This window comes from Gavialis gangeticus, unplaced genomic scaffold (genome assembly GCF_001723915.1).
Source record: "Gavialis gangeticus isolate Ggan-Ray unplaced genomic scaffold, GavGan_comp1, whole genome shotgun sequence".
Taxonomy (NCBI): domain Eukaryota; kingdom Metazoa; phylum Chordata; order Crocodylia; family Gavialidae; genus Gavialis; species Gavialis gangeticus.
In genome coordinates this window covers 1,551,145-1,561,515 of record NW_017728973.1, presented here as the reverse complement: position 1 = coordinate 1,561,515, position 10,371 = coordinate 1,551,145, and the positions used below count along the sequence as shown (strand labels likewise).

Sequence of the window (10,371 nt, the reverse complement as noted above, 5' to 3'; positions counted from 1 at the left end):
TTCTTCAGCACCTCCATAACCCCATCAAACCACTGCCAGAAGGTGTAATTCCGTCCAGGCAGGTTTTCCTGTTTTAATTAATAGAAAAAAAAATCTCATAAAAACCCCCCCAGCAAGACAGATGAGCATTTCTCTCCCCAGCCAATTCCCTGTTTAGTGGCAGCTGCATTTCGCACCATTCCAGCTTCAGCCACAGCGAGACACAGCCCACCAGGAAACTCCTGAACCAGCAGGGCATTCTAGATATAGACAGCCAGCTCACATCCTCATCAGCATGGACCTGCTAGGGGCAGGTAAGCCTTGATTACAGGTGAAAGGGAAGCTCACACAACCATTCACTTTGTGCATCTTTACAAACAGCTGCACACTGGATTGCGGTAAGAAGTAACTGCCTCTGCTGCCATGGGGATTTCTGACTGCAATGCCCACTGAAAGGGCAATGAGCAGGAATCCTGGAGCATTTCATGCCAGGTGTCCCCTGCTCCAGCTCCCTTAAAAGGAAAGGGACATTTCACCTCTGCCAAAAAGAGATGCCACTTCATTACTGCAGTGCCCCATCCAGCACGTGTGTGGCTATTAGCACGCCTTGCTCAGAGCAAGGCGAGACCCTGCACGCCCAGTACTGGGTGCCTTCTGGTATATCAAGGTCCTAGCCAGCACAGCTTACCCTGTTGAACTGGGACCAGGACACAGTCATGCTATTGTAGTCCTCCAGGTGGTTGCTGGGGCTGTTGAAGAGCTTCTGGGCCAGGAACACCAGGTTCTCCTTTGTCAGCCCCCGGTTGCTCTGAACTTCAGCCTTGAACTTCATGTTGAGTGCCTCACACAACTGGGGCCACAGCACTTTGTCAGGCACGGCAAATGGCACCCGGCCCTGCAGAGAGAAGGTGCCACTGGGAGTCAGGCTGCATCAGGCACCTCCCGGATGGGGATCAGGCACCAGGGGCCCTGTAGCCATCATCCCGACCTACCCCCAATACTCCTACCCTCCCGCTGCTACTGGCCAGGGCAGGGCCATGTCCATGACTGGGATGCAGGATGCAGCAATGCAGTACAGAAAGGGTGAGAATCAGGATGGGTCAGACCGGCGCTTGAGGAGAGAAGTACCGGGCTGGAGCAGACCATCAGCCCTGCTAGCTTGGGAGGCCAGGGTCAGTCCAGAAGACCCAGGGCCCACATGTCATATGGGAGGAGTGACACAGAATAGCTCCCCCTCCTATGCAGGGTTTGGAAATCTGACCCCTCCTCTGATGCTGCAGGCACTGCCTACTCACAGGCTCCGCGAAGGCATTATCCCAGAGCACAGTGGCTGTGGCATTGTTGTCCTGGCTCCCATGCACGATCACCACCACAGGCAGGGACAGCGTCTGTGGGAGCAGCAGGGATGCAGATCAGGGGGGAGATGGGAAGGGGGCACTGGGCACTGCAGAGGCATCTCCTGGGGCTGCAGGAGGAACCAGGGCCCCTGGCTTCTCCCGGAACTCAGGAACACAGGAGCCCCAGGGAGCACCACCCCCTTGACTACTCAGCTGATGCCAGGGTGGGACTGAGCTGCACTCTGCCAGCAGCTCTTCTCCCCATGCTGTGCTGGGGTGTTCTGAACTGGACACCCACCCCCCATGGGGAAGCCGCAGGCTCCACAGGCTTCTGGCCCCAGTGTGGCCACGCTCGTTGGTGACTGGAAGTTGTCACCTCCCTCCCCAGCACCACCTCCAGGAACCAGCCCAGGCCACACCACCCCCTCTGCCCTTTGAATGCCCTCCTCCCTGTGAGTGACACGTTGCAGCCAGAGCATGGTGAGCAGCCAGTGTTCTCCACCCCAGTGCAGATCCCTAAAGGGCTCCCAGTCCCCCAGCACCTGCCCCAAAGGGCTCCAGGCCTTCCCTGCCAGGCCAGGCCCTGCAGCAGGGGCACCACCAGTGCAGGGGCAGCTTTACCTTGACCTGGAACACCAGCTCATTGCCACCAACACTGAACTGAGACTCGAAGAGGATGGTGAACTTCTCCTCGGTCACCGACTCAGCACCACGCCGGTCTGAGCGCTTAATGCGCTTCAGGGACTGGAGGAGGCAGGGAAGAGCGTGAAAGGTGGATGGATAAGAAGGGGGGCAGGGGCAGAGGCAGTGCCCTGGGCCCGGATCTCACCATGTTCCTGAAGTGTGCACTCAGTGTGCCCGTGGCCTGGTGGTACTCCATCACGCAACAGTTGTTCAGGATCTCCCCACTACTCTCACTGCAATGGGAAAGCACCAGCTCAGGGGGTGGCGCTGGCTACTCAAACTACCACGGCCCACCCAGAGGCAGAGAGCCAGCACGGCTCCCATGGCCAGTCTGCAGGAAAGAGGGTGGCTCAGCTCTCCCTGAGAACAGAGAACCAGCTTGTGGGGCTGGAGTCCAGCTACAGGAACAGAGAATGGGCAATGGCTCAGTCCTGTGCAGTGTTACCTGCTGGCAGGGCCAGGCCCTGAATGTCAGCTGGGCCAGATGTGGTCTCCTGTAGATGGGCCCCTAGCCAGGGCAGTGAGGAAGGGGCAGGCTCCATCCCCAATGGTATAGGAAGGAGCACACTCACATGGCCCCACCCTCTGCTCGGAAATGCCCTACGCATCCCCAGTGCTGGGGCCAGAGGGGTGAGGGCATCTATGCTCTGTGCTGGGCTCTCAAGAGGGGCAGCCTACCTTGTGAGCAAGGAACCCCCCCACAAAGGCCCTTCCCAGCTCCCCACCCCAGAGCTCTCCTATCCCCAACCTCCAGGGGGCTTTGCCAGCAGGCAGAGTGCCCCCTGCCTGGTGTTTCCCAGGCACTGTCCCCCCCCAGGGTGGGTGGGAGTGCCATTACTTGCGGGTGCTCTCGTTCTTCAGCAGGGCTTTGGCTTGCTGCTCACTGATGATGGTGGCCTTAACCTGGGGTGGGTTCATATGCACATTCAGCTTCCCCCCAACCAGAAGCCGCACTGTGGCCGCAAACTTGGTCTGTGTCTTCAGCACCTGGGGGGGCTGCTTCTCGATGATGAAGGTGCTGGGGGAAGACACTGGCGTCACTGCCATGGTGCTGGGGCAAGGCTCATCCATGGCAGGGGGAGGCCTTCACCTAGCCCCCACTGTGGGGTCTGCAGCCCCTAATCCCCTTTCCTAGCCCCCTACAAACCTGCTGCCCAGCCCCTGTAAGCCCCCAGTACCACTACCCACTGAGACTCCCCTCAAATCCCACCCTACTCCTCAGCCTGGTGCCCCTCACTGTCCACATCCTGCCTGATGGGGGTTCCCAGAGCCCGAATGATGATTCCCAACTATGTCCTGACCTGGCCTGGCCTGTGTCTCCTGCCTTCCCTGCCCAGCCCCTGTGGGGAGAGACTGGCCAGGAGCCTGTCAGGGACCAACCTGGCTCTGCTGGGGCCCCTTCCCCCCCTCACCACATTACCTGGTCACCAGGGCAGAGATGATGTCAGTGATGGTGCTGTTGAGGTCACCCAGCATCTCCTCCACGGGGCCCGGGATTGGCAGCTGCTGGCACACATGCTCGGCCCGACGGATCTGCTGCCGGTTCTGCCAGATGATCTCGGCCAGCTTCTCACACCTGAGGGCCAGGCCCAATCAGTGCTCATCCAGGGCCCAGAGGAGACGCTCAATGCCCTTCAGTCCTGTGTGCAGCCCCCCTGCCCCTGGCCAGACCTTCTTTAGGATGGAGCTCCCTATCTGGCCAGTCCCCACTGCCCCAGACACAGGGGGACCCCACTCTGGAGGGCTCCAGCCAACACCTGGGGCTCAGCTGCACAAGAGAACCAGCAGCGCAGCCTGATCCCCAGCAAAGAGAGATGCCTCCCATGGCTGGCACACACCCAGCAAGCATCATGTCTCTCTCGGGCTGGCTCACTGCTCAGACGTGGGACACAGCCAGTGACTCCCTGAATCCAGGGCTGTCCTAGTCTTGTATGGCTCTTTCCTGGCCAGCGCTCAGCATAGCCACGCTCAGACTGACCAGCAGTACCCTGAGACCTGAGCCCCGAGCTGCCTTGCCCTGCAAGGCCCAGAGCCCCATTGCCAGCAGGGCAGATGGCGCAAGGTGGGACACACCAGGACTGCAGCATGTCCAGGGTGCCCTCAGGGGGGCCACCATTCCCCGCCAGCTGCTGCCGCCGCTTCCACTGGATCAGCTCATCGTCCAGGATGGTCGTCTGCTGTTTTCGCAGCAGCTGCAGGGTTTTCTGGTGCTTCTCAGCCAGTTCCTGCAGAGGGTGGGACAAGGATGTCACTGCTGGGTGGTAGCAGACCTAGGGCAGGGCTGGGGAGGGCTGGGGTGACCCCAGCCCCTGTGGGGGCTGGGCCAGTGCTCACCACACGATACTGCTGTAGTGTCTGGGCCTCCCGGTGCAACCAGGCCTCCAGCGATGCCTTCTTCTGCTGCAGTGTCGTCTCCCGGGACATGCGCTCCTGGGGACCCAGCTGTGAGAGCTGGGAGAATTGGGCTGGGGAGGAAGCAGAGTGTTAGGGCCAGCCCAAGCCTCACTGGTACTGGGGGATCCCTGGCCCCTCATTGATTCTCCAGGGGCCCACTGCTGTCCTCATCCAGAGGGGAAATGTGCTCCCCAGGCCCTTGCCCTGGTGAGGTGACACCATGGGCCAGCAGCTTTAGGCACTGGCAACTCCAAAGCTGTGCTGTGACAGCAGGGCCTGGGGTTTAGCTAAAAAGGCTCCAGCCCCTTTCCCTTTGTGCCACCTCCCAAGGCAGCATCTCACCTGCAACTACACTGGGCAACTGTAGAATCTATGCCAGCCCCAGCCCCAGCCAGGCACCTGGCACTCCCTAGCTCAAAGATGGTGGAAGTCACTGAGACATTTGTTTGCTCAGGTGGGGCCTCCTCAAGGCTGTGAACCTGGAGTGAAACTCCCTCTACCCTGGGGGTCCTACCCCTGGGGCTTCCCCTGCACTCCTCTGCATTGGCCGCTGCAGACCTGTCTGGGCCACAGCGGATCCCCCTGCCCCACCTTGAAGGCGCATGTTCTCCTGGTACTGGATGATGAAATACTCCTGTGTCTGCTGCAACTTCTTCAGCTCGTTCTCTGTGTCCTGGGTGAAGAGTCTCAGCTCCTCAAAGATCTGGTTTATCTGCAGGTGCTTCTGGGACATTGTGTCCACCAGGCTGCCGGCTGAGGATGGGCTCTGCTGAGATGGGGGGTCCTCAGGTCAGGGCAGGAATAAGCACATCCCCATACCCCAGGGCAGGGGCTGCAGGGCTTGGGGACAGGAACTAGTCCCAGGAAGCAGAGACCCCTACAATGGGCAGCGACAGGGGTCACTGGGATGGCAGGGTGTGACGGGGATCAGTGCCTCCTCCAGGCTGGGGGCTGTTCCCCATCCTGGCACCCCCAGAGTGACAGGAGAGCTGCAACCCCTCCCCCACCCGTCTATATACTCACATTAGTGGCCTCTCGCACCAGCCTCTGCTCATGGTACAGGATGTGCCGGATGCAGCGCACCAGGTCCATAGGGCATCGGTCATACGTGTTCTGCAAGGACAGAGAACCCAGGCCTGAGCCAAGCACAGAGCAAGCCCAGCTGGGGGCCCCTACTGCCCCGTCACTGCCACCCACCTGCGCAGGGGCACAGGGGTGGCACCACCTGTGCCAGGCATGGAAAGATTAGGCTCTTACCAGGGAGCAGCACCCAGCCCTGCCCTACCCTCTTTGCAGCCCCCCTGCTCTTAGGGCATATTTGATAGAAGGTTACTCCTGGACTCCACACAGCTGGGACAGTACGCCCTATCAGCAGAACATGAGTCTTGGGGGTGGGGGACATGCCCTTGGTGTGCAAAACAGCTCAGCAGAGAAAGGGTTTAGGGTAGCAGTGAAGAGCTAGCCCTAAGGACATGTTGGCCCCTCACAACAGAGGAGAAGAGAGAAAGAAATGCTAGGGGTCTTCTGTCATCCCCCACAACCCTGCCCTGCTCTGCTGTCATCCCATCCCTGGCAGTCACACTGCCATCCCAGGCTCTGGGCACCAACCTGCAGCTGTGTGGCATAGTTCCCCAGCTTAATCTTCAGCAAGAAGCCATCCTCGCCCACTTGGTGTTCTGCCTTCTTCTGCAGTTCCTGGACCAGCCCATCTAGCAACTGGGTGGCTTTGATGCTGTCCTGGGGGTTATCAATGTCAATGGAGTCCCTGGCACAGAGAGAGATGGGCAGCTCAGAGGTTAACCTGCCTGCTCTCTGGGCCAGAGCTCATAGCAGAGATGACCCATGATAACACAGTAGATGGTGTTTGCCTCACCATCCCCACCCCCAGTGAGGATGTTGAGGGCTACTGCTCTCAGGTCTTCAGCCTTCGTATGCTGGTGATCCTGCAGGTTTGCTTACAAAGCCCAGAACAAACAGGTGTATATCCCATGTCTGGCTCCACCTTTGCCCCTGTCACCCCATCCCCAGACAGTGAGGGGCTGCCACTAGAGCACACGTGTTTAACAAAGGTACAGGCCCAGAGCACTTGAGTGATTGGGCCAAGGCTGCAATCAGCAGGCAGTGGAGCTTGGAAGAGGGCCTTTCCAGGTCTGGGCTGGCTTCACTCAAGCCACCAGGCTGTGCACCTTCCAGCTATGGTACTTTCAGATCCTGTGATGGTCTAACACCTCAGGGGTGGGCATAAGGCTTTAAAATCCTCCTCCCCCTTTCTGTATGCTAATGGCACTTCCCCTCCTGCCAGCGTTGCCAGGAAAGCCAGTGAAACAGCCCCTCTGAGCTTCCTCATAACAGCCCAGATCCCCCCCACAGCGCCCAGGCCTGGCTGCAGGATGGTTGAGAGCAGCCAGGCTGCCTGGCTGCAAGGGCAGTTTATAGGATAGTGACACCATGTTGGGGGCAAGGGGCCATCAGCTGATATCCAGAGCCAAACCCTGCTGGTTGGGGCTGAAAGGTTGATGGTAGAAAGTCCAGTTCACTGGATGGGGGCTTCCCAAGGTAGGTAGCATCTGGGGTTACTTTGGCTCTCAATTACTGTTTGGGGCAGGCAAAGATGTTTCTGGGCAAAGCCAGGGAGTGTCAGCATAGCCATCGGCCAGGCTCACCTACCATGCTTGGCTCTCAATCCACTGTGACAGGTAATGCCGCACCTCAATAGGGAAGTGCTGGCCGTACAATGCCTGCATCTGCCGCAGGGCCTCCCCCTGGAGCTGCTGGGCCTGGATCCACACAGCCATGGCTCAGTACCTGTTGAGAAAAGAGACCACTTGTGAGTTAAATGCACTTCAGGGAGCAAGATAAGAGGTCACCATGCCCCCAGCCTAGCACAGAACCACCTGCTGCACAACAGGCCAACACAAGGGAGACAGCACCTCATCCTGCTCCAACCTGGGCTCTACCTCACAGGACATGCTAACTTGGAAGGGAGACTTCCTGGTTCTGACCTCACAAGCTGCTGCTAGGAAAAGCTTCTGAAGTCACAAAGGCAAGAGCAAGAATTGGTGGAAGGACCCAGAATCTGAGTCGCCCTCCATTTTCTAGGAAGAGTCCTGAAAGAATTTAGGGCTGGAAATGATTTCCTTACAATGTCTTTGCAGTGTGGTAACCATGGTCCCATAGGAATAGGCTATGACGAGATCACGGACTTGGCCTGGCCAAGCCAAATGAGAAACAACAGCAGCAGGGGAAATGACCCCAAAAATGGAATGAAAGAGATCCAGATTGAGGCCAACGGGAAAAGTCTGTTTCCCCAACAAGTGGCCACAAGTATCACATCACAAGCTAGTGCTCCTGAAGGACCAACCCCATGCTACTGGCTCTGTTCCTTTGCCTCCCTGCCAGCCGACACCACCTAGTCAAATGCAAGCATGATCCCTGGAGGCGCACCAGCATCCTGTTCTGCCCTTCATGCTGTCCTCCCACCAGGGTTAGACTGGGATCTTTAGGATCAAGCACTCAGGGCTCTGGTTTGGGTGTCTCATACTGAGACAGCCTGGCCACAGTGTGACAAGCCAAGGCCCCATGTCCTGAGCACTGCCAGTGGGGCCCCTGCAGCCAGCACGTTTGGGGCACTAGGGGCTGGAGCCTCTGCAGCCTGAGCCAGGTGCTGATTGTACACAAACAGTTTAGCAAGAAAAATGCATGAGGCTATGACTGGTTCTCCAAGTGGATTCCACAAGCTATTTCAGGCAGGCAGATAGGTGCCAGCTTCTATTCCAAGCCCATGGAGTGACACTTGAGCACGGTACTTTCTTACGGACTTTTAGGTATTTCCATTGGCTCATCGTAAAGCACACACAGCAACAACAGACACAAGCCCTGGAGACAGATCTAGAGAGAACAGACAGGGGGACAGCACCTATAAAAAGCAAGAGCTTCACTCGTCACATTGCTATTTGAAGCTCCGTGGGTCTTGGAAAAAACAACTCCACAGTCATAGAGTTTTTCAGGCTGATGCAATGGTGAGTGTTTGGGACTGGCTTCACAGGGAGCTCAGGCCCCTGCAGAGAGCCGCCAGTCAAGGGGGCGGTGAGGAATGCCGCAGGCCAAAACAACAGTGTTAAACAGAGACCAAGCTGCAAAGTCACATGCTCCAAAGTGAAGTTATGCCAGGATGAATGGTGAAATGCAACATGTCCAGGTTTCATCTTCCATGCCAGAATCCAGGGCTGGCCATACAGTTACAACACAGTAATGTCCAGCATGGTGAAAGACACTGTAAGTTGAGTTTTAAAGGGCCAAGAGAACTGAGCAGCACATTAGCCTTGTTCCTGAAGCCTTCTGTATTGCAAGGGTGTGGCGTGCTCTGCAGACATCCTTTAGCTTTACGGGAAAGCTACAAGCTTAGTAATACACAGGAAAGTCGTACCAGGATCTGACACAAATGCAACACAGTCAGTGCTCTTAGCTGAGATTGTGATCCATACCCAAAGTATAAAAAGCAGATGATAACTGGGAGTTAGCTAAGAATAACTTTTTTTTTTAATACAAAACACATTTCCACAGCCAAAAAAGCAAGCTCGGTTGGTTGGTTAAAAATCCCTCATGGTCAAGAAGAGAAGTAAAAACAGTCATTAAAATAGAAATATTAACACAGAAGACCAAAAGGTTGATAGCAGTGAGTACACACATGCCATTAGGAAATGCAAACAATTGACAGGGGGTCCTTGAAAAATCTATGGTAAATAGGGTTAGAGACAACTGGAAAGAAATTTTTCACTATATCAGGAACAAACAAACATGGGCAGCTGTCCAAGTCCAGTTCTGGATGAGGACGGTTACTAACCAGGATGCAGAAACAGCAGACACATTCAAATAACTATTCTTAAATGGTTATAACTAAATCAGGATGAACTGTTTGCATCTTACAGAGATAATGAAATGCTTTCTATTCCACTGGGGGGGGATGTTCAACAGTAGCTATTAAATATTTTCAAATCTACAGCGCTTCCTAAGTAGCTCCTAGGGAGCGTTAAAAACATTGGCTCAGGAGGGGAGGTTCTGAGTTTTTAAAAACCCCTTGGGACAGTAATAGATCCTCAGTCAAGGCTGTCACTGGGAAAGATCCAAAGCAATCGAGAAAAGACCAGTGTATCAGTATTTTGACAGGGCAAACAGCATTACCTAAGTAGCAAACAAGCTCTTACTTCAAAGGCTGGCAGGGGATCACAATCTGGATGGCAGCTTAATTCGGCATCTGATGAACAGAGGTCAGGCTCACAAGAGCTTATGCTATACACCTCTGGTTTAATTAGTCTACAAGGCACAAATCTACCCTGCTTTCTGCTGCAGCTAAATTCAAGTCGGCCAACCTGGTCCTAGGATAACTAGGTCTTGACAAATAAACTTGTTACAGGTACCTTATAAGACCACACGTTCGGCTAATCAACATACTTGTGAAGTTATTACACAGTTGAGTTTCTGTACCCAGTTGACTTAGCCCCACATGACGTTCTGATAAAAGAAAAAAAAGCACTAGACCAAATTAACAGAGTCTGTATTAAGTCAGCTAAAAAGCACCTGAGTGATAAGGTACTTACAAAGTAACTGTAAAGGAGGGAGTCATGTAACAGGTGTGTTTCTATGGGGTCTACAAGAATCTGGTATCTTGATCAACCATCCAGGAGAACTTGCTGGTAACATTTGCACCCAGCACATAAACTGCAATGGGGACCTCTCAGTTCTACAGCATGACCAGGACCACTTCTCAAGTTGGGCTCATCTGCGCCATAAATATTTTAATACAACCAAGTGCAAGGTCATGCTTTTAAACAGAGTGGAGATCAGGATAATACAGGGGAAAGGCAGGGACACCCAGATCATGGTATCTAACTGGCTGGGCACGCACACCCAATATCACGTTGTAGTCAAGACAGCAAACAACATCCTTTAATGCATCCTTTATATGCATTAACCAGCA

The 10,371-nt window shown here is 55.2% G+C and overlaps 1 protein-coding gene across 1 annotated transcript in view; it reads right to left on the bottom strand.

Moving 5' to 3' along the window:
• Positions 1–2: 2 nt before the first annotated feature.
• The window catches only part of LOC109289127 (signal transducer and activator of transcription 5B), a gene marked incomplete at its 3' end in the record, with an annotated part of 37,698 nt that continues 27,329 nt past the window's right edge, over positions 3–10,371 (bottom strand). The window contains exons 2-14 of the mRNA XM_019505057.1: positions 7,062–7,199; positions 6,003–6,159; positions 5,418–5,507; positions 4,986–5,160; positions 4,335–4,465; positions 4,074–4,225; positions 3,421–3,576; positions 2,839–3,018; positions 2,146–2,233; positions 1,938–2,060; positions 1,275–1,367; positions 668–874; positions 3–68 (exon numbers count right to left, since the gene is read on the bottom strand). Of these exons, the coding sequence (XP_019360602.1) occupies positions 3–68; positions 668–874; positions 1,275–1,367; positions 1,938–2,060; positions 2,146–2,233; positions 2,839–3,018; positions 3,421–3,576; positions 4,074–4,225; positions 4,335–4,465; positions 4,986–5,160; positions 5,418–5,507; positions 6,003–6,159; positions 7,062–7,189 (1,746 nt within the window). The remainder of the gene's footprint in view (positions 69–667; positions 875–1,274; positions 1,368–1,937; positions 2,061–2,145; positions 2,234–2,838; positions 3,019–3,420; positions 3,577–4,073; positions 4,226–4,334; positions 4,466–4,985; positions 5,161–5,417; positions 5,508–6,002; positions 6,160–7,061; positions 7,200–10,371) is intronic.